This window comes from Anser anser (assembly GCF_964211835.1).
Source record: "Anser anser genome assembly, chromosome: 1".
Classification (NCBI taxonomy): domain Eukaryota; kingdom Metazoa; phylum Chordata; class Aves; order Anseriformes; family Anatidae; genus Anser; species Anser anser.
Genome location: NC_139720.1, coordinates 56,041,858 through 56,065,340, shown reverse-complemented (window position 1 = coordinate 56,065,340; position 23,483 = coordinate 56,041,858). Strand labels below are relative to the sequence as shown.

The following is a 23,483-nucleotide window of genomic DNA, read 5'->3' as shown; positions in this document are numbered from 1 at the left end:
TCCTTTCTGCACGAGGCCTAGCTGCAGTGAGAGTGATAAAAAGCATTGTGCAATCCTGCAGTCTGGTGGCTTAGGAGCTGTTGTGAGTCCTCAGTCTTAAACTTCCTGATCAGTAGCTGAAGCCACAAAGTTACTGTGCAAAGGGAGGTTGCTGCTACCTTCTGTGATGCTACGCACTGATACAAGGGAGTGGAATCATCATTCTGATGACTCAGGAGCCAATTACAACATGCTTCTTTGCTCAGGGTTTCCCACTAAGAAGTTCCAGAGAGGCTCCTCACCCTGTATATCTGAGAGGCAATTCACTTATGTTTCTTATATAGCCAAAGGAGGAAAGGTAGGCATCTCAATTAATACTGTAAATCACCTTTTACAACTCTTTGACTATTTACATTGAATATATAGACATGAAATCATTGCAATCCTTTCCTTACTGTATGCTCAAGCATCAAAGATTGTCTGTGTTTTAAGAGCAGGCAATTTTCTCTTTGTTGCTTTCAAGTAATTAGTTTATTATTCCTTTTTCAGAATCTTTTTCAACTGGAAATATATTACCTGTATTTGCATGAGACTAGGGTAGTAAGTATATTGTGACCTCAATAGTTCAAATTAAGATCCAAGCTGAACTAGTCTGTTGTTCTGTTTCTGCTAGTCTGGGTGTTGCCTTTTATGTAAGGAAGGAAAATGAAGGTGAATGGTTTACTAGAAAAGGAAACTACAGTGGAAAGCCCTTCATGGCCTCAAAGAACAATAGCTGGAGAATTTCTGAGAAACCTCTATTTCTACAGGGTAATGGAAAACAAACCCAACCCATCCCACCAATCCTTGTAGAGTTTCTTGTTCATGCACTGTCAAACACATTTGTACACACAGTCTTATTCCTATAAAATTCCAGTGAACAATCTCTGCCTCTTCTCCTCCCTCCCTACATGCTCCCTCTGTTCTCACTACAGAATGGAAATCTCCATAAAAAGAAATCCTCAGAGTCATGTTCTGTAACTGGTGAATATCTAGCACAATGACTCCAGTGACGATTTTGGCCCTTTTTACCTCCTTCCTATTTGCTGCCAGTATTTGGTGTTCTCCAGCCTCAGTCATAACTACTCCTCATATTACACTGTGGATGTTTCACCATGGGGTTAAGTGGGTGGACCCAAACCCTGAAAACTTGCTCCCATGAGACAGGTCAAAAGCTTTGCAGATTCATTGTGTCCTTTACAGTTTGTTGATAGAGGAATGTACGGTCCTCATTGTTGAAGGCTAAATTGTTTGTTTAAAATAGTAGGTGTAAAACTATCTGAAATAATTGACTGACTACTTCCTATTGTTCTTTTTAAAAATGTTCCAGGTCCGTGTCCACAATGTGCACTTTTTGAGCTGAGTACTTTCTGCATCTGCTGCAGCGTACTTCTAACCTGTTTGTCTTTCTTCTGCATTCAGAAGTACATGGGACATTGATGAACATTTTCAAATTTATTTCATTCACAAAATCACAGAATCAGAGAATGGCTCGGGTTGGACCTTAAAGATCACCTAGTTCCAACCCCCCTGCCATAGGCAGGGATGCCACCCGCTAGATCAGTTTGCCCAGGGCCAAGACTCATTGGAGATTCACGATGGATTCATGGTGCTGTTTCAGCATCTAAAGACACCTGGTTCTTCCCTTCTACGTGGAGCAAAGGCTGTAGTATAGGAACAAATGATGAACACACTGGGTCTAAACAGTCATGACATATTGCTGTATTCTGTCTTTGCCAATAGCTTACAGTGGATGCTTAACACAAGGGTGTAGTAAGCACAGAAAAGTATACAGCAAATCATTAGATCCATAAATGATATCTTTATCTGTTTGGCCCAGAACCTTCTTGAGATGGAGGTTACATCTAAGCTGTTGAAGATAGTATGTACTTACGGCTCTGGCCTTTAGAGACTGAGCTAACCCCTTTGTAAAACCACTTAGTTTTTGGCTTCATAATGTCTATTCATAAAGCATTCATCAGTTTCTTTATAAATAAAAACATTTAAACAAACAAAACAACAACCTCTTTTTTTTTTTTTTTTCTTTTTGATTCATTTTGTGCCAGTTGCATGGTAAATTGTTCTTTTGTTCTTGTTCTATAAGAATCAATGAATGATCATTCCTTATTTACTATCTCGCTCCTGTTTGTGATGCTATAACCTTCTGTCATATCACCTCTCACTTGTTTCTTTTTCCAAGCTGAAGAATTACAGAGTAATTAGTCTTTCTTCATATTAAACCCATATTCCTGATAACACTAGTTGCCCTTGTGCACCTTTTATGTTTCTACAGAGTATTTTACAATATTCTTTCAGAGATGAGATGACAAGAACTGAGTATGGTATTCAAGAAACATGTTATTTAGCCAGTCAATGATAATTGGACTCTCTCATTACTATTATTATTATTACTCTGCTCTTACACGTTCTTTGATCTTGTTGTAAAGTTAGAATTATTTTTCTGTCACATGAATTACTGTGCATTTATTAACACTGAATTTCATACCCTTTTTATACCTAGTAAAATACTCAGTTTCTCCATCATCATTAGATTTGAGTACCCTAGATAAAGCTTTCAGTAAACCTCTCAGTAACCCTCTCTTCCAGATCATTTATAATTATGCTGAAGATTATAAATTCCTGGAAGAGCTCACTTAAAGCTTTTCTCCAAGATGAAAACTAACCATTAATTTCTCTCACTTGTTTTCTGTCTTTGTTTGACTTTAATCTACATGAGAGCTTTTCTTTTATCACTTAGTTTTTTGCAACAGCATTTTTGAGGGACTTTGTGAAGCTTTTTGGAAATCTAATATACTAACTGCATAACCCTGTGTTTGTTTGCTCCTGGAGTTCTTCCAAGAACTCTTCTAGTTTTTTGAAACATCTCTACAAAAGCCATGTTAACTCCTCCACAGACCATTAGGTCTACTATTTCTATTTTATATCATGGTTTATATCAGGTATTCAGTACAAAAGCCAGACAGATGGGTCAGTAGTTCCCTGGATTTGTCTCTGAGTGCTTCTTAAAAACTTCCATTTGGTACTTCCTTTTCTCTGATACTGAGACCTACTTCTGGTGGTTTTACTGAGCTGGGCAGCTGAGCTCCACCACAACCACTCTCTCACTCTCCCTTCTCAAAGGGAAAGGGGGAGAAAATATGATGAAAACACCTCAAGGGTTGAGATGAGGACAGGGAAATCACTCAACAGTTATTGCCATGGGCAAAGCAGACTCATCATAAGGAGATTAATGAAATTTATTACCTATTACTAACAGGCTAGAGCAGGGAGAAATAAAAAGCAAACCAAAAACACCTTTTCGCCATCCACCCTGTTCTACGTCCTCCCCCTGAGCGGCACAGGGGAATGGGGAATGGGGGCTGCGGTCAGTCCCTGGCGCTTCGTCTCTGCTGCTCCTTCACGGTCACTCTCTGCCCCTACTCCACTTGACCTTCATGGCTGTTTCTCACTCTCCCAGCTGCTGTTGTGCAGCAGATTTTTTTTTTCCCTTTCTTAAATCTGCTCTCCCAGAGGTGCAAACACCATTGCTCACTGGCTCGGCTCTGGCCAGCGATGAGTCCCTTTGGAAACGACTGAAACGGGCCCTTATCTAACAAGGGGCAGCTGCTGGACTCTTCTCACAGAAGCCAGCCCTGCAGCCCCCCCTCTACCAAAAGCCTGACACGTAAACCCATTACACTACTAAGGCCTTTGATTTTTTGCTGCAATTACTTGTTCAGCAATTGCATTTTAAGTTTCCTTATAGATTTTATTATAAGAAAGCAAATTGGTAAGACTGTAGGTTATGCAAGGCTTGTAAGAAAAGTAATTATGTCTTATTAAACCAATAGATTTAGTTGGAAATAATCACGAAGTTATAATTTTTCTTTACCTGTCTTGCCTCATTTACCTTTTCAGAAGATTGAGGCCACAATAACCCTGCCCTTATAGTATGGCTTGATTTTCAAAAGGCCTAAGTTCATTTTTGAGTTTTTAAATGATTCTTTTAACAGATCCCTTGTCACTGCAAACATTTGACCTGTTTTACAGCTTCTTGGGCCTATTTTTTGCCAGTTTCATTATTTTTATGTATGCCCTCAAAATATTATTGTAGTAAACTTATGTCATTTTTTGTTTCAACTTGTACTGGGGCTTGTATATTGTTCAGGACTAAATCACAGCTTGTTTTTTTTTTTTCTTGTGAGTGCTTTCGGAAATAGCTCCAAGAAGCAATCATTTATAGTGGCTAATCTGTGCCTACATCCATTCTGGGAAATAAACTGTGCCACGGCTGATTTCTGGTCATAAGGGCAAATGACTTGGAGTAGTCATGGAACATCAATGTATACAGCCTCTTTTCTCTTGTAGTAGGAGGTGGCCTTTTTCACACCGTGTGTTGGATACTATCCTTGACTTGCTCACTAACATGGATAAAAGAGGTATTAAAGAGTTTGACAACTGAGTGGAGCCTGTGATCTCGTTCCAGAGCTCAAGCCTTTGCCTTGACCAGGCTTAATCAACCAGTGCAGACAAAGCCTGTGCCTTGGTGCACTATGATATTTACCTAGTCTTGTATGATTGCGTTGTCCATTGTTATTGCTGGTCTGTTCTTCAAGCTCTTTGTCTTTAGAATTTCACTCATCTCATTTTGGTCAGGTGATTGATAGCATACTGTTCCTTTTAACATGGAATGAAATTCCACAGATATTGAAATTCTGTAGTAGTACACACAACTGTAGACATATATTCTGTTGGACACAGTATTTTGTTTAGCATTCACGTGTAAATTAAAATGAGTCTTCTTGTACAAAATATATTTTCTTGTATTACTGTTCCATTGAATGTCTTCCTTTTATCAAAATTCCACAATCAAAGTTTTGTTTTAAAACAAAAAATGGGTATTCCCCAATGGTTCTGCCATTTAAACCATATTTTAAAATTGAAACATCTGTGTGAAGGTATTTGGACATTTGTCTTGATCTGTTGCCTGTTTTTATATGGTCTGGTTACCTGGGATATTAGCTATTTTATTATTTTTGTGTGTGTGTGTATGTGTGTTTTTTACCCATTACCTTCTGTTTTATTGATTTTTTTCTAAGTCATGGGCTTTTTTTGTGATTTCGGACCACACAGATATATCAATTTGTACAATTTACTTTTCACATCTACCATGTTTGTCTTGGTTCTCAGTTTAAAATTTTCTCCTAGCATTTTTAATCTTAAATGTCAGCAGCACTGATTCTATTTTGATTGGATAGAACCCGTCTTCTATAAGCTCAATCTGTTTCAAAAATTTACCAGTTACTAGTAAATATAATCTCTTTTTACCTACACAGTTTAGTCAATCATGCACTGAGCCCCTGCTGTCTGACACAGTATGTGACTAGGACCATTTTGAAAAATGCTCCTTTGTAAGTCTGCATTTTTAGACTCTTGATTTAAACTTTGCTTTCAGGACCTCTCACCTTTCATCCTCTGTTGCTAGAGTGGATGTGGGCCATAACTATTGTTTTTTTCTCAGCACTTGGTAAGAAAATGTCTAAATTCCTCATGATAAGTGCGATCTTTTCAACTGCATGGACTTTTTCCAGTAAAATGTTTGTTCATGTTTTTAATTTACGTTGTCACGATCCTGCTTAAATTTGTTAGCAATGAAGGAGATCTTTTCCTTTTTCTCCCCCGAAGGGAGCACTTCTAAGTAAAGACACCCATCAACCTGTGCACCACATGATACCTGTTGGGTAACTTGTGGCTAGCACTCATATCCAACAGATTCACCTTTTGATAGAAACCTTTTTCCTGCAGATGAAGACCAGTTCCAGTGGGTTAGGTCCACTCTGCCCACCCAGTGATATCTGGCTACTGCCCTGCCTGTGATATCACATGCCAGGCAGAACTTCCCTTGAGTGCAAGGTAAGCTATGGAGGACCTCCAGAGATAGGACAAGACCCATGCAGCGTTTAAAGGATGATTTGGCTTCTTTCCTACGTCCTGACTTGGAACTGAAAGGCCTTGACTTGGCCATCCAATCAGTCAAGGTATATCTTATTTTGGGTTAAAAGATTTTAACTGACTAGCAAATGTCCTTTTGGTGTCTTCTCAGTTCATGATCTTGGGTTTTCTGAAACAATTAATTAAAATCTTTTCTTTCAATCTCAACTTCACCAAGCATTGCAGAAGCCATGATAGGTATCCACCTGACAGGGAGATCCGTCATGCCTAGGGAAGCCAAAATCTAATTTGGAGTAAATTAAGTGAGAGGAATAATGAAGTATTGCTTGGAATCACACACGGTGTGAATAAAAAGCATGAAAATAAGAAAAAGCAATTACTTATGAATGACTAGAGCATCAAGAGACACAGTCCATGGGCGTTCACTACCAATCCTTATTTTTCTCCACTGAGGTTTCTGCACATAAGTGGGATAATTCTTCTACCCACTAAGAAAAAAACATGAAGGGATAAGCTTACAACTCTTTTTCATCTGTAAAAAGACCATAAATGGAAGGAGATTATATGTGGGACTGCAAAGTTAAACATCTCCAGTCTCAAGTTCATGTGTATAGACTGTGTGCAATGTTCACTTTTGCAGCATATCCTGAAAATTACTGCCAAGTAGTTTCTGCTTCTATTTGGCTTACTCTGTTTTGTTTTGTTTTGTGTTTTGTTGTTGTTGTTGTTTTTTTGTGTTTTTCTCTACATCTTTTTTTATTTTTGTATTTTAATGTGCTTTTAGCTGCCACTGATTCACAAGAAAGTGTATATGCTGCTGAGTACATAATCTAAAATTGCCCGAACTCTAGTACTTTCAATGGATAAAGGTAATGTGAAAAACTTTCCCTTCCCAGAGACTGCACAGTCTAGCTTAGAGAAAGCAATAAAAAACTTCACTTTCTCCCACTTCTTTAGATGCTACCACTCTTCTTCCTAAGATTAAAAAGATCTAAATATATTTTAAACTACATTGTCTCCATATGAGTGTATTTTTTTCACTTCTACCAATGCAGTATGATATTATCACTTAAATTACAGTATGCAAGCAGAGCATGGCTTGAATTTTAATTCCTTAACTGTGGTTTTCATTTAAACAGAATTCACACTTCTCATGCTACTATTTGGATGGAGAAAGCTTTATGCAGGTCAGGCTTAGCAGCAGCAATGCATCGTTAAGACTATATTCACAATGTAAACTAATATTTTATTTAATTACTGTTTGATTTGATGGCAATGAATTTTCCTTGCCTTTCCTCAAGAATGGTGATTTAAAGGAGAGGTTTCGAGTACAGCTCAGCAGAAGACAGAACGAACAGCAAAGTTCAGAATCTGTTGAAGAGATCATCATATCTTATTTGCTGAAAAATTGGTCTCATTTCTTGGAAAGTGTTTAAGCAAAATGTAACAATGAAAAGTACTTCCTTCCCTCTTCCTCTTAACTGCATGGTGTCTGATCAGGCGCCTAGTTGTTGAACCAATACTATAAATGGGAAGGTTACAGATAGTAAGTCACACATGTGCCTCTAATGCTAAAGATTGTAACAGCACAACTGTGAGAAAAACAGAGCACAGGCTTATTTGAAGGGCTAAGACTGTGGGTGTCCCACTGGCAGTTGCATTTGCACCAACTTCCTGTGAGTGATAAATGAGAAAGCCAGATATCCACTTTCTCTGAAGTACCTGCTTTGAAGACTACTCAGTATTCAGGTAAGGCAAGTGTATTACTGTGGAGAAGGAATTGGCAATGAACCCTCTCCCCTCAAACAAACAAAGGATTAAAAGCTCTGTGAATCAAGTTGTAAAGTGAAGAAACAGAGGGACTGGATCTCTCAGTTCACCAAAATTATATTGTTGTTAGTGGGAGTAGTAAGAAAGATAAGAAAGTATTTCCTTTATGATACCTTAATTATTCTGTGGAACAGAGGGTGTACTTTGAATGGATTGGAAGGGTGAATCAACATGGATAATTAATTCCTTCTCATAACACAGGGATTGTTTCTTTTGAGGTGAAGGAAGGAGGCTGAAAATCTTGTCATTAGTTCCAAACAGCAAGCTTTGTCCTTTTCTCTGGTGAAGAGGTGGAAACTTTTCTCCTTAATAAATTATCTCCATATCAAGCTACTCTGAAAGATCACTTCAGTGTTGATGAAGAGGTAGTTTGTGGCCAAGAGAAGGCCCAAGACTTTTCCAGCTAATGAGTTTTGCTTCCAGCTATAACAGATGACAAAGAAGGAAGTACAGTAGCTGTTAAGCATGCATTTGAGGAAGAACAGCCGGTGATGCAGGGAGCTGTTGCTTGACATAGGATCATGCTTGTGTGCAAAGGTGTGAAGATGCCAGAGTTCATCAGTCTTCTTCTGGCTCCATGTTTGGTCTGGGGAGCTGAAACAATGCGAGGTGAGTTTCAGAATCTATCTGCCCCCCCCCGCCCTTTTTTTCCCCCTCCTTTCTTTTCTATTATTGTTCTTTTTCTTTTAGTCTGACATTTCTCCACCCTCCCTTCATTTTCTGCTTTCACGTCGGTGACAAAAAGAGAAGGAGACTTTACGAGTGTACACATGTGGTTACCAGGGCTATACCAAGTACTCCAGCTGTATATCAATGGCAAGGTTGTGAATGGTATTTAGGCAAGACCCCAAATTTCATGGGCCAAACAATGTTCAAAGTCTATTAGTATTATTTAAATTGAATAGTCATGAAGTTTCACATCTGACTAGGCCTGACTATTACCTTCATGAACTGTGACTTTGCCTATCCCTTTATTAGATACCTTATTTGTTTATACCAGAAAAATTCTTTTCCAACCTGCCATATTCCCCCAATGGCTCTTTGTTATGTCTGTTGACTTGTCCTGCCTCCAGGTGATACTCTCCTTTTCTTTACAGTTACAGTGAGGGCTGGCTTCCCCTAAGGGACAGGGAACTGAGAGCCTGTTGGTAGCACAGCTGGCAGAGCAGAGGCTGTCCCACAGCACACCTGTGAAGAAATTACTCATTCATCACTCCAAGTGTTAGAAGTCCTGAGATTGTATTAAATAAAAGGTCTTGAAAAACATACCTGTTGCATACCTATCTTTCCACAGAGAGACACATATCTGGTACTTGGGAGAATTATGCTGTCTTGCCTTACATGTGATTTGCAGTACTAAATATATACCGTGGGCTCTCTGCTCTCTAAGCTTTGTCTCCACGAAGACTGAAACAACCTTTTATTTTCATCATGTTCCACAATTTTATGTGAAAGTGGGCTTGGCTTGGCCACAGGCCTTTCTTGCAAGAATAGGCATCAGCTGCCCCAGGCCTGCTAGAAATTCCTCAACACAGCTCCTGCTTGCACAGAGCTTTTTCACAAAACAGAAAGGGAAAGCAGGTTCTCTGCAAATTCACCTACAAGGTACGTTTGTTTACTGATAGAAGGATGCATATTTTTCACCCACGAGATTTTTGAAGAATGTTTTCCTTGTCAGGAAGCTTTCTCCTTTCTGTGACTTGAATGTCATTGTAGCTAACTGGAGAGGGTATCTTTCACTTTTGCACACACCTTCCTAGAGGCATAACTCTTCCTAAGACTAAGTGGGCTTGCTAGTTGGGCACGCAAAAGTCTTCACCCTGACAGCAACCCACAAAGGCAAAACTGAATGTCCTGCTTGAGGAGGCAATAATTAATCAATAATGATAAATAATTTTATCATTATTAAATTATAAAACTATCATATCTTGCACTTTATGCCTTTCTACTGAGACATCTCTTGATTGTTAGAAGAGCAGTGAATTGGTAAGATCATTTGTTCAGCTTTCTAAAAAATCTATATACTATTTGAAGCTGTTTTTCTAAACATCTCTCAGATTCTTTCTGTCTTTAAGATTTACACAAGGCAATATTACACTGGCTAGTCCTTCCATCCACCTTAGACCCTTGTTTATTGAAATGTCATGCTGAGATTTACCAAGAACTAAGAATTTTGCTGGTCGTAGGGCAATGATGCTGAAGTGAGTGCTCAGCTAAATGAATCTCCATTCAGCACTGCCCAGTTAGTCTTGGTACTCTCATTTCCTTCTGCCGGGAATATCAAAGGATCATTCATAGGAGAAGGCAGGCTTCTTACAGTGGGAGCTGTTCTTTTAAGCCTTCTGTGTTATAATCACACTTGCTTGGTCACCTTCCTGTCTGTTTTGGTATTTCATGGAGCATCAGGCCTCTGCAGTTCAGGAAAAGAAACAGAGGTAAAACCTGAAGTCTTAGATCATCTCACTGTATCAGAGTGGCTGTGATCCCTGCCTGGCAGATGGAGAACAGAAAAGGAAGGATGTTTTTCATGTTTTAGTCAGTGTTATGAAGGCCTTTTGCTTTGAAGGCACAAAGCCCAGTGAGGCTTAAAATCATCCAGCTTAAGACTTTGTACTTATCTTTTGAATTAGAATATTTCAATACATCTTGCAAATTAATTTTACCAGTTACAAACAAACTCCAGCTTTTCTTCAGAGCTTGTAGACCAAATTCTTATTTTTATTGCATAACCATTTTGATTTGCAGACAACAGGCAGAGTCAAAAAGTTGAGGCTTTCTCAGTCCTAAGACTCACAATAAAATTCAGATATATGGCAATGTAATGAGAGTCAGCCCTACTCCAAGAGCAGCAGCTGCTGTTGGAGACTTCTTGCATTTGGGCTGTCCCATGAAGGACTAAATTTTATTTGTGACATCTGTGCAGTGTGAGCTGAACTACATAGGGAATATTTTCAGGAGACCTCACAGCCCTGCTCCTCACTTCTTTTCTCTGCCTTCTTAAGCACAGTAGCAGAATTTGTGTTCATTTTACCATTTTCTACTACCTGCTTTATGCCTCATCTGTTTTCTCTTTTCAGAGAGCATCCCAATGCAGACTCTACACTGCTATCCTGACTACAACTCTCTTACCACTTGCATATGGATGGAATGCTCAGAGGCTCATCAATTCCTGAATGTGACTCTGAACTTTAACCACAGCCATGAAAAGTAAGTGACTGGCTGGTGTCCTGTGAAGAGTTCAAAGGGGCTTGGCTGCTGAACCTAAGAGATGGAGCGGGGCAATAGGGTGATGGCCTGAGCTTGCAGCCAGCATAGTATCCAGCATGCAGACACCAGTGTTATGTCCAAGCTGGGGAGAAAGTTGGATTTGTACAGGATAAGGAAGAACAGGAAGGAAGCAAAGCATGGTAATTGAGTTGTTTTCATTATCTTTTCAATCACTCTCCCCTGCTTTTGCTGTGAGATCACAAGTGCAAAATATGGCAAGACATGTTAATTATTGCACCTGAGTGGAGAAGGTAACGCTGGATGCAATGGTGATAACACCTAGTTAGTATGTCATAGAAGGCTCCTTCGCCTTCCTTATGTTGGTAAGAAATAGTTACTTAGAAATAATTTCTGCAAAACAAGCTGTGAGAAAAACAGAAGTTGTATGTGTTTGTTTCACTGGGTTTCCTCTCAGAGATACTGGGTTGCGTCTGTCACTATCTTTTTACTGCTTCTGCTTCCTTTCAAGAAAAGACAGAACCTTCGAACATGAGATTACAAGGGAGAGGAAGGGCCAGAGAAAGAGGAAGATAAAGGGGAAAAAGAAAAAGAACAGACAGCAGAAGCAGGGATGGAGGGTCAACAGCAGATAGATTGGAGGGTGCTAAGAAAACATGTGAAATGAGAATGGGAAGAAATTGTCTTGGTTTTATTTTTGAGAAAGAGCTTTGAGAAACATTTATTCATGAATTGACCCAAAATCTGATGAAGTCAATGGACGAAGTTCCCTTACAGTCTATAGAGTATTGAATCACATTGAATACTTGAGCAATTTTCTATGCATTGAAATCTACAAACCACAGAAGTGTTCCTGTGACACAATGGACTCTAGAACTCTACCTGGAAATATTTTTCTTTTTTTTTCTTTCTGTAGGATGACTGAAGTCCCAAAGGCCTCTCATATATTGTGTTCCAACTGCTAGCTGCATGTCTTTGCCTTGCTTTCTTTGATTTCTCTAGTGTAAGTAAGAACACTGAGAGTGACCGGGATCAGCCATCCATCCATATCCCCAAGGAAGTCCATAGCCAGGAGCCAAGCTCACAATCAGCAGCATATATCACCAGGCACAGATATGACTGTGTCATAACTCAGGCAGGGGCCTGAGGAACTTAAAAGCAGCCTCTGAGTGAAAGTGGGGAAGCCCTCAGTCAGGCCAATTCCAACTTAGCATCAAAGCTGGTCTTGACCATACAGAACCAAATCCCTGGAGGGGAAGGATGTGCTCAGGGCTCAGACAGCTACCAACCCAAGACAGTTATTGTGAATGCATCTTCCCCTTAGGAAAGAAAGGGAGAACAAACTAGATGTGCTTGTTATTAGAGAAGAAAGCCATAATTTAGACCATCTATCAGCATCCTATTCAAATACTCATGCCTTTTATTCTGTGTAACCAGGAACAAAGAAATGACCTGCGCATTCCACAAAGGTGAAAACCACACTAAGTGCCAGAACTTCACAATGCACTGGGTGTGTCAAAGCCATCTGAGAGCAAGTAATATAGAAAGGTACAAGTTTAAACCTGACCTGAACCTGCAGGCAGAGCTAAATGTCTACTTGTTTCAGAATGGTAAGCATGAGCCTCTAAGTCTTGTCTCTGTTCCTGAGTATTTAAAAGTTTTGTCAGATGAAGATGTCATTTATGTTTTGAATTTCTAATCCTAAAAAGATACAAGAACATAATACTATGTATGGGTGAATAATCAGCTAATGGGTAAGGCTCAAACAGTTGTAAATGCGGTTACATAAAGCTGGTGACCGGTCACTAGTGGGGTTCCCCAGGGCTCCATTTTGGCACCACTTCTCTTCAGTGTTTTAATAAGCGATATGGACACAGGACTCAAATGCCTACTAAGTTTGCAGATGATACTAAATTAGGAAGAGCTGTTGACTCCCGTGAAGGTAGAGAGGCCTTGTGGAGAGGTCTTGGTCAAACTAGAAGGCTGAGCAATCACCACCTGCATGAAGTTTAACTAGAGTAAGTACTGGATTCTGAACCTGGGAAGGGGTGACCCTGGCTGTATGTACAGACTAGGGGATGACAGACTGGAGAGCAGCCCTGAAAAAAGAGATTTTGGCGGTTTTGGTCAATGGTAAGTTGAATATGAGTCAGCAGTACGCCCTGGCAGCCAAAAGGGCCAGCTGTACCCTGGGGTGCATCAAGCATGGCATGGCTAGCTGGTTGAGGGAAGTGACTGTCCCGCTCTGCTCTGTGCTGGTGGGGCCTCACCTTGAGCAGTGTGTGCAGTTTTGGGTGCCACAATGAAAGAAGGACATAAAACTATTAGAGAGCATCCAAAGGAGGGCTACGAAGATGGTGAAAGTGTCTAGAGGGCAAGATGTATGAGGAGTGGCTGAGGTCCCTTGGTTTGCTCAGCCCAGAGCAGAGCAGGCTGAGGGGAGGCCTCATGGCGGCCTGCAGCTCCCTCACGAGGGGAGCGGAGGGGCAGGCGCTGAGCTCTGCTCTCTGGGCACAGCAACAGGACCCGAGGGAACGGCATGGAGCTGGGACAGGGGAGGGTCAGGCTGGGTGTTAGGGAAAGGTTCTGCACACAGAGGGTGGCTGGGCACTGGGACAGGCTCCTCAGGGCTGTGGACATGGCACCGAGCCTGCTAGACTTCAAGAAGCATTTGGACAATGCTCTCAGACAGATGGTCTGGCTTTTGTGGTCCTGTGTGGATCCAGGAGTTGTACTTGGTGATGAAAAGGTACTTAGGTCAGTCAGCCCTTAACTTGAAACCTGAGTGAGAGTGAAGTTAAATGGCTGTAAGGCCATACTACCACCTTCAACTTCAGTGCATTTTGGATAGACAGAAATGGCTGCTCCTGACCACAATAGAAAAATGGTGCTAGACCTTCCAACTTACCAATGTCTTAATCAGGGCAGGGGGGAGATATCAAAAAAGCCTTCAGTTTTAGCACAATGGTCTCTAAAGTATCCTCCCACAAAAAGCTGTTACGGAGCTGTGCAGGAACACTGCTTCCCTACTTTTCTATTCTGTTCAGGGATATACTATCCAGGTCTAGTACAGTTTGCCTTTTGTGCTGAAAACTAGTAATGGATTATTTGCAGAGCTGAAAGAAAATTGTTAAATGTCCAGATCCTATCATTCAGAGAAGGTCAGCTAGGTGTTTTCTTCCCCTCTTCATGTTCCTGCACTCACTGTCTCACGTGTTGCACCTTCACCTTCCAGTTCAACCCCTTCCACCACAAAACCTCTCAGTCAGAGAGAGTTCAGGAGACTTCTTGCTGACCTGGACGGCAGCTGAAGGAAGCCAAGGGCTGGGCAATGCACTGGAGTATGAAGTCACTTACAAGTGGGAGTGGGAGTCCTGGGAGGTAAGAGTGGATGAGCTGGGCTGTCCTGACTTGGGCGGCACCCTTTGGGGCAGTTGAGGGCTTGTGGAAAAAGCTGTGCAAATGAGTGGCATTTCCATGCTCAGGCACTAGGAAAAATAACAAATGTTGTTTCGGGTCAGGTGGAAGGGGCCCCATCTCTGTTTGCAAGTGACCTTCCCGGTGAAATACCATTTCTCCTGACTTCAATGCAAAAATCTGTACTCCACTAAAAAAAGCACTGCACTTGGGCTTTGAGTTGGAATTTATTTTACCCTGAACCCCTCCCAAAAGAAATTACAGCGCGTTTCATGCGTAGCCCATGGGAAGGCTCATGTGGGAAAAAGGTAAAATACATCTGAAACCATGACAAGTGTCTTGGGCAGATTCCCACACAGTTCTGAGCTGGGCAGTGCTGTGACCCTTGTGTAGCTGGTGCTGGAGCCAGCCAAGGCTCTGCAAGCTGCAGGAGCCAGTCCGTCTGCTGGGCTGGGTTGGAGCTGGCCATGCCTGTGCCTTGCCCTTCCAGCGCCATGCTGGCAGCATGCAGGCAGAAGCCTTGTGCAATGGGAGCGAGGAGCGCTATGTGTCAGCATGTACGTCACCATCACGTGCATGGGATTGCTTGGAGGTGCGTCCTGACAGTCACCTCCTTGCTCCTTCCCTGCCTTCTCTCCACCTCTTCTCTGTTCCCCATTTGCCCTCCCCGCTAACAGAAGGCTGCATCGCGCTTGCTCTCCAACACCACACGTTGCCACCTCAGCCACCTCGTGCCAGGGAGCCGATACGTTGCCCGTGTGCGAGCCAGAGCGGAGCAGGCCAGAGGCTTCTCTGGGCCGTTCAGCGAGTGGAGCACGGATGTGTCCTGGGAGACCCCCGAAGGTAGCGTGGGTCAGAGTGGGGCTGTGCAAGGGTAGGACAGCTGGCTGAGAAGCCAGGGCTGGGGGATGTGGTTTGGCATGATGCTGGCAGAGCATCATGGGGTGGCCCTTTCTAGTCATTGCTTTCTCTCGGGAAGCCCCAGAAATGCGATACTCCATCTTGCCTCTTCCAGAGTGTTTGGCATTTCCATCCCATTGGACAGACCTTGTTCACGCAGACCCAGACAAAGGCTTTCACTGCACTTTCCCTGTCACTTAACTTGCTCTGATCTTCTGTGTAGGCCGGGAACGCATTCAGCCCAGGAACCTTCGCTGCCTCTTCAATGGTGCAAATCTTCTGATGTGCAGCTGGGAAGTGAAGAAGGTGATCACCACCTCTGTCATCTTTGGCTTGTTCCTCAGGGCCACTCCAGCATCCGCGTATGTGATCTGCCAGTGGCAGTGTGCCCATGCCTCTCCCACTGAGCTTCTGCTCTGTCCCGTTCCCGCTGATCTCAGCACAGCCTCCTTTCTCCCCCCAGGGAAGAGGAGTGCTCTCCCGTGTACGAGAAGGCCTTGTCCCACATCCCCTATGTGGTGCAGAGCTGTGCGATCCCTGTTAGCAACATCAGCAGTCAGAGCCGGTACCACGTGTCTGTCCGGACCAAGACGGAGGAGAAACTGATTGAAGCCTACAAGAACAGTGAGCTGCTGTGTTGTGTCTCGCTTCTGCTGGGAGTTTTCTGGGAGGGCTGGCTGTGTGGGCAAGTGGTGGTGAGGAAAAGTGGGTGGGAAGGAGAAGAGCTGAGCTGGTGAAGAGAGGGTCGGGACGCCGTGACAGGTCAAAGGTCTGGGAGAGGTGGCTTGCAGGTGTGCAGTTTCTCAGTGTCACTTGCTGCTCTCAGGATGGTGGCAGTAGTGGAAACTGCTGTGCAGAAATCCCAGAGCTCTTCTGTGAGCAATCGTCACCACACTGAGTTCCCTGCAATCAGAATGTCATTGTCCTTTGCCATTGTCCCAGGTGACAGGGAGCTGTAGTGAGAGGTGTTTTGTGGAAGTGTGTCACTGTGTGATATTGCAATAAGCTGGTGGAGCTCCTGGGGTGCAGTGTCCCCTGGAGCACTGGATGAGGTAGGACTGCTCTGCTGAGTTAACTGTGCCAGGTCATCAGATCATCTCTGCCTGCATGCATCTGGAGGTACCGGTGCTGTTGTTTACAGACCAGAACTGGGGAGAGCTCCTGCATTGTTTGTAGATACCAGTTAGTAGCTCCAAGAGAGCTGAAAATCTCTGGGAACATGGTGGATGAGTATGGACTTTTGAAATATCATTTCACTGCTTTTCTGAGGGAGCACCATCCAAAGGATCATTTGCAGAGTTTAAGTTCTTCATAAGAACGTGACTATTTTTCTGATAACACTTGGTTCCATTGGGTTTTAGTACTTCTTTTCTAATTTAGGTAGATGAGGTTACAGTTTGTGCAGATGTGTTTTTTGTTTCGCATACAGAAAAAGCAATTTAGATGTTTTCAATTAATTGTATACCAAAAGAAAAGGCATAGAAAGTTGATGTTATGAAATGAAACATTGGTTACAATCTGTAATAGAAAAGTCAGCTACAAGTTGAGATGTTACATTAAGATTTCCGGATTATTACAGAAGTAACTTCTGTAAGCTCTCCATAAATTCAGTGTAAGTAGTTTTGTTGTTCTTGTGTTGTTGGTGGTGTTTGTTTTTTTTGTATGTTTTGTTTGTTTTTGATATTCAGATAATTTCATGGATTCAGTTTAGTACATGGTGCCATCTTGGAGTTTTCAAAGCAAAGTTAGCGTAACCTGTAATAGTAATATAAAATAGGAACCTATTCAGTCAGTTATGCTTACAGAGAAGCACAGAAAGCTGATCATTTATGAAGTTCTATAATAAAAACAAACAAACAAAAACCACAGAGGAAGCCTCTGTATCTCAAAGAAGTTGAGGGAGTCTGAGTAGTGCTCTGAAAGTGTGCCTGCACACTTTCTACAGTGCAACAAGAGTAGAAATTTGAAACAGAAAACATTGTGCACTTAAGTCCACATACGTGCCCTTGGAAATGATCACATTGTAGGAAACTTACCAAGAATATGCATAAGAACTGAAAAAACATCTAGAGAATTAGTGGAATTTACATGCCTGAATAGGTTATATAGATGTTGAACAAAGACAGTGACCGTAACACCATACTTCAGCAACTTTTCAGAAGCAACAGATGAATATCAAAAGATGAACAAATCACTTTTTAAACTCCAGATCTTGGAAATTTGTAACAACTGGTGTTGAAGTGACTATGCCTTCACTGCTCATGGCCAACAAGTTCTCAAGCAAATCACATCCACACTGTGAAGACCATATTTGTTGCCAGGTTGAAAAGTCTCTCAGAAGCACTTAGGCCTCGTGGTGCAGGACTATTTAGCACCCACCAGTCTTGCCTCTTAGGTGTTTCACTCATACAGTGTAACCTTCCTAATGCTTTCAATGTTAAAAGACACTCTAATTGTTTCCCTAGAGCAGTTTTACTGATCCTTCCATTGATGATCTCATGCCCATGGCTTCTTTTTGAAAGACCATGATGGTACAATGTGACCAAGCACATGCCTAGAAATAAAGGCAGCAAGCATGCATACTGACAAAGTTTTTGTAAAAAAATAAATTAATGTGGAGTCTGGAGGAAACTGTCAAGCAACTACTGCTGAAATAAAACAAAACAAAACAACAGAAAAACCCACCCAGATATTTAAAAGCCATGCAATGTGTCCTTCCTCACAGGTTTTAGATCTCTGACGCCACAGGTACTGAAGAAGTCAGCATCTGTACAGAAGTCAGACTAAAATGATCCAGGAGATGGCTGCAGTCTGTGTAGAGAGGTAGTGATACCTTAAAGAAGTTCCCGGGACACGGATTATATATGGCTTTTGCAGAGCTTTTTTCACAGACTCATAAATCAGTCATCCACAGAATGGAGAACATTTAGCCCAGGCACACGCTCAAAGCAGATCATTTAGACTGGGTTGCTCACAGCCTTGTTCAGTTAAGTTTTAAATACCTCCAAGGACAGGGATTTCACCCCCTCTCTGGGTCCCTGTATCAGTGTTTGACCACTTTCATGGTAATGTTTTCCCCCCTATTATCTTGAGTTGCAACTTGTATCCATTGTCTCCAGTCCTTTCACTAGGTACCTCTGAGAGGAGCCTGGCTCCATCTTCTCTGCAACTTCCTATTAGTTAGTTGAAAATAAGCGGATATTCCTTAGTGTGTTTCCTCTATTAGGCTAAACAAGCCCAGTTCCCTCTGCCTCTCCTCATACGTCATGTGGTCCAGCCCCTTCTGAACATTTTTGTGCACTCCTCCAGGACCATCCCCAGTTCATAAATCCTTTCTTGTACTTGTTAGTATATTTTTAAGATATCTAAAATAGTGTTAATACTTCAATTATGATGCAGGGTTGTTAGACTTGGCTGAGGATAGCAGATATGAAAAAGAGTAGCTTTCTCAAGAGCTCAGTGAAGCTGGCTGTTATGCTTGCTTAGCAAGATAATGTCAGGGAAAAGCCATTCTGTGAGGTACTAGTTGAAGCACACCTGCATCTTTTGAATTTTAGAGATTACTGAACAACCTAGTGCAGGAAAAGGAAAAAGATCCATAGGAAGGAAAGGAGTATTCAGGAAGGTGATGCCTGATATCAGAACTGTTTCTTCCAGTCAAGGTGCTACCCCCAACAAATGTAACAGTGACAATGAATAAAGATGGAGATTATGAGCTGAGATGGATAAAGCATACAAAAAAAAAACGGTGTTATGAAGTGCTGTACTGGAAAACCAGCCAAATGGAAAAGGTAGGTAATGTAACACATGGGACTGGGGGCATCCTGTGAGCAGTATGAATGGGAAAGTTATTGCTTCTTCCATGTTTTCTTCTTTGTATTCCTCAGGTTACCAGAATGATTATCAATGATGAGCCTTACTTCCTACTGCGGGAGCTGGAGCCATCCACAGCTTACACCGTAAAAATGCGTGCAAAGCTGCATGGTAGTGAGGGGCTTTGGAGTGAATGGAGTGAGGAGTTCACCTGGAAAACTGACAGTGGTACATTTCATTTTGTATTCCCTCCTGTGCAAGATTGTAAGGGAGTGGCAGGAAAAGCAATCTGATGCTTAGGAAAAGAGTCCTATCAGGTGGGGATGAAGTGCAGGACAAAGTATTCATAGGCACAACAAAGCCCGGTTTCCTGTTAGTCCTCTTGTTGGCTGTGTCTGGTCTTCTGTTCTCAAAACCATGGGAACATGGAAAGCAAAGCTTCATTAGGTCAGTGTTAGGATCAGGACCTGGGAGTGTGTGAGAAAGCTGATGACAGAGGAGTTTCCAAAGGCTGGCTTAGAAATAAAAAGTTCTTTCATTTTCAAAATGTCTGATAATAGTTTTGGCTTCAAGATTTAGAAGAAATTTGTGGTGGGTCACTTGGTTTTAATCTCCCTGGGCACACAGGAACGTGTAAACATGCACACACGTGCGCATACATGATCTGTGTATCTCAGGCACAAGGTATACTGAATCTTAAATACTATGAGGATGAAAAGGGGGCCAGTGTGAAGTCAGATAAACTTGTGGATCAGCCAGAGGTAGGGGTGTTTATGCTTGTACTCAGTAACTCTACCAGACTGAGCTCTGTTGGAGAGGAAAGCTGTTGAAGCAGCAAAAAAAAAAATACTGAGGGAAAGATGTAAGTAAGATATTCAGGCCACATTTGGTCTCTCCCACTTTGTAGGGGATCCCAGCAGTTAGAAGGCCTCATGTTCACATCCTGTGCTGTGCCGCTTGCATTCCTCTGATGTGCTTGCATGGAGAGTGTCCAAAACGCAAAACCTGTTATGGGAAGCAGCCCCTCTGTTGATGGCTCCCTATTTCTCTTTTTTCTCTTTCAGTTCTGCCACCAGTGCTTCTACCAGTGATGCTGACAGCTCTCACCATCACTTTGCTAATAATTGGTTATTACAGCTACAAGTATTTCCTCAGGTAGGTTTTCACCATGAGGAGAAGATTTAGCAGCGTGTTGGCCATGTGAGTGGAATAAAGTTGTGAGGCACTGCTTGTGCAAGTGGTCTGTGAGAGATGAGCCTTGGTGTGCAATGGGCAGCCTGGTGAGTGTCTGTGTGCAGGTGAGAGTTGGGTGGTGGCCTGCCAGGGCCTTAGCAGTGCCTTGCTGAGCAGAGCAGCATGCTGTACGGGGCACAGTTCCTTCCCCTTGCAGCCATGCTGAGAGGCAAATCTTGAAAACTGTGTTGTTGTTGTTGTTACAGGCAGAATAAATTGTGGGAGGAAAAGATTCCAAATCCTGGGAAGAGTCGGCTGATCCAGAGCTTCTTGGGGGCAAGAGGGACCTGTACCTTGCAGGGTGTCCCTGCAAGTACAACATGGAGTTATTCTAAGGTAAGAAAAAAGAAGGGAGGGATGTAGTGGGATGACTTATTGACGGGGAGCTTCTAGACTGGGGTCTGGGCTGTCACTGAACAGGCTGCTGTTCAGGAGTACAGGGTCTGGGTGAGCCTCATGAAAGCCTTCACTACAGCCTTTGATCTTGTGCCTGTTTTCCAACTTTGGTAGCCAAGGTGTGAGAGTTGAAAAGTAAAACCATCTCTCCCCTCTGATGCATCTGGTAAGGCATGTCATCACCTGCCTCCAAAATGCCTCCCATATTCCTCATACATGAAATCTGTTGTCTCTAAATTGACTTGGCCTTTCTCTGTTACTAGTTAGGTTGTCTCCTGACTCTTTTCAGTGTTGCCTGCCCCTCTTCTATAGTCACTGCATGATTACCTCCCTCTACGCTCTCCTGCAGTTGCTGGAGGTTGACTTCGTACTGTGAGAGATGTATTTTCTCCTACATCGTACTTTTCCTGGACATGGACATTTTCCTCCATGTGGGAAAGGAGAGGGCAAAGAGAAGTGTGTAGTTTACACAGTCTTATCTTTGGAGGCACTTTTAAACGAAATGGCTTCATTTTCCTCCATCTCTCTCCCTCACCCATCTCTTGATTTCATCTGAGAAGCCTATGCAAATCTTGTGATCCAAACAAGTGATATCCCAGTAGGTGGATATCACCAAAAGAGGCATGGCATGAAACACACTTCAAGTTTTATGAAAATAGTGACTGGGTTCCTTCCTGGAGCTGACTCTTGCATGTTGCAGTTTCCCACTATCATAATTCCACAGCCTTATCTATCTGCGAGTCTCCCCTGAAACCACTGGATTTGTATTTGATCTCACATCTGTAATGTCTCTATCTCCTCAAGGCAATGCTGCTAATCTCCGTTCTACAGACAGAGCTCATGCTATTTTTGCCAATTTGTATTATCTTCTACTTAAGCTAATTGACTTCAACCTCATCTCTGACTCCCTGCAGTGTAAGTCAGTGATGCAGATCTCCAGGGAAGAGTGGTCTTTACAAAGATTAACTTCTCGTTTACTTCTCCAATCACAACGTTTTTAGTTTTTACCCCTATCATCTCTATAAGCCTCACCCCCTACCTTGCAAGTCCTTCTGTCCCACTTTATAGTTTCCCCTTCAGTGGAATGCTTGGTCTTGGCATTGCTTTTGAGACCACATGGTGGGCTGTCATGGCCTTCAGCTAACTCTTTGTTTGGCACCCAGTCATTCTCAGCCCCTTATTCAGTCATCAAGCAGTGTATCTCAGGCATGCATCCAGTCAGCAGCTGATACAGGGGAAGTGTGGTAGGCCAGACTTCTTCACATGATGCATAGCTGCATGTTTTGCAGGCCCTGATAAATCCCCCTTGCAGATCATTTATCATTCTAAAGTTCCTGTTGATTAATTTGGCTAATGGCAGACTTAATCAAATTCTTTTCCTGTCCACACAATAATCAACACTGGTACAAGGTCATCCCGCATGCTAAAGGGCATCACAGTAGCTTTGTTACGTATTTCATACCCAGCTTTCCATCCACAAGTGCTGTCTGCTCTTTGTCTCATGGTTTTGAGAGTTTCCATCCCTGTAGTGAATTACCTTATCTTAAATTTTGTAAACATCCCAGCAATTCTGTTTCTCTGGCCAGCCAGCAGAGAAGGACTGTCATTTTAGTCCTATGGGTGAAATACTGCCCAGAGTGTCCTCATCTGGTGCTGGTTCAGAGTAGGCACTGCATAAAACAGTAGCTTTGTGGTTATTCTGAACCTGTAGATGCAGCAGCCCCTGATTCCTATGCTACATAAAGACAGCTCAGGATTAGACAACATGGAAGTTAAGGAACAGTCTTCTGGAGGACAGAACATATTTTGTAACCACAGCAGTGGGATTGCTTCTGCATTACCATCTTTTGTGACTTGAAGATCAGAGAAAAACAGATCTCAGCTTGTTTTGACTAGAGAATGAAAGTTGAAATGTGAAGAGGATCTGCAGATTGGAGCAAGAACGAAGGAGGGAAAAGCTGATAGCAAATGTTAAAATGGATTGAGGAGGTATGAAGGTGCCAGGAATACATTCAGACTGGCAGCTTTTAAGCCTGTGTCAATCTATTACAGATGGCCTGTAGCAATGTTACTGCTCTGTTTAGGTGGGGAAACGGCACAGCTCTTAAAATGAGAACACCAAGGTCATTTGGACAAAAGTTTGAAAAGGCTACTTTTGAAGTACGGGTTGATAAACTGTTAAAACTAATTATATGGGGTAAGTGCCTGGAAGCTCATTCTTATCATAAATGTCCATCGCAGATGTGCTACTAGCATGCTTGTGCCCATGGCGCCTGTCTCTTCCCAGCCTTAGAGTGATCTCTCTTTCCTCAGAAGTGTTAACATTTTCTTGTTCTTTTTTCTTTCCCCAGGAAGCTGTCAGCCAACTGCCAGCCAGCCAGGTGGGCTTCAGTGGGCAGAACACTTCTGAGGGGGTGGAGGAGATTAACTGCCTTCAAGTGCTGGATGGGTAAGTAAGCAGCCCACCCCTGACTCCTTTCTTGAAAGGTTCCTTACTAATCTTGGGGAAGAGCAGACTGTGCATAGATTCACTCACTGAGAAAGGGAGGACAAAGAATTTTCACCTATATATTTTGCAAGTCTGCATCCATCTTCCAAACACCTACAGAAATTGCAATGAATTGCTGCATCTGCAGACTTTGACTTCCGTGGCTGGATGTCTGAGGATAGAAACCTGCTCTATTTCTTTCTATGCATTT

At 42.4% G+C, this 23,483-nt stretch overlaps 1 protein-coding gene across 2 annotated transcripts in view; it reads left to right on the top strand.

Annotated features, from left to right (window-relative positions):
* The first annotated feature begins 7,152 nt into the window (after positions 1 to 7,152).
* LOC310893023 (cytokine receptor common subunit beta-like) overlaps positions 7,153 to 23,483 on the top strand; it is a 31,025-nt gene continuing 14,694 nt past the window's right edge. For both annotated transcript variants that reach the window (XM_083821483.1, XM_083821482.1), the window contains exons 1-13: positions 7,153 to 7,719; positions 8,224 to 8,409; positions 10,878 to 11,007; positions 12,463 to 12,635; positions 14,261 to 14,406; positions 15,120 to 15,285; positions 15,566 to 15,704; positions 15,806 to 15,966; positions 19,000 to 19,133; positions 19,230 to 19,383; positions 20,220 to 20,310; positions 20,595 to 20,724; positions 23,136 to 23,233. In XM_083821483.1, coding sequence (XP_083677609.1) covers positions 8,322 to 8,409; positions 10,878 to 11,007; positions 12,463 to 12,635; positions 14,261 to 14,406; positions 15,120 to 15,285; positions 15,566 to 15,704; positions 15,806 to 15,966; positions 19,000 to 19,133; positions 19,230 to 19,383; positions 20,220 to 20,310; positions 20,595 to 20,724; positions 23,136 to 23,233 — 1,610 coding nt within the window. In that variant the 5' untranslated portion in view covers positions 7,153 to 7,719; positions 8,224 to 8,321. The remainder of the gene's footprint in view (positions 7,720 to 8,223; positions 8,410 to 10,877; positions 11,008 to 12,462; positions 12,636 to 14,260; positions 14,407 to 15,119; positions 15,286 to 15,565; positions 15,705 to 15,805; positions 15,967 to 18,999; positions 19,134 to 19,229; positions 19,384 to 20,219; positions 20,311 to 20,594; positions 20,725 to 23,135; positions 23,234 to 23,483) is intronic.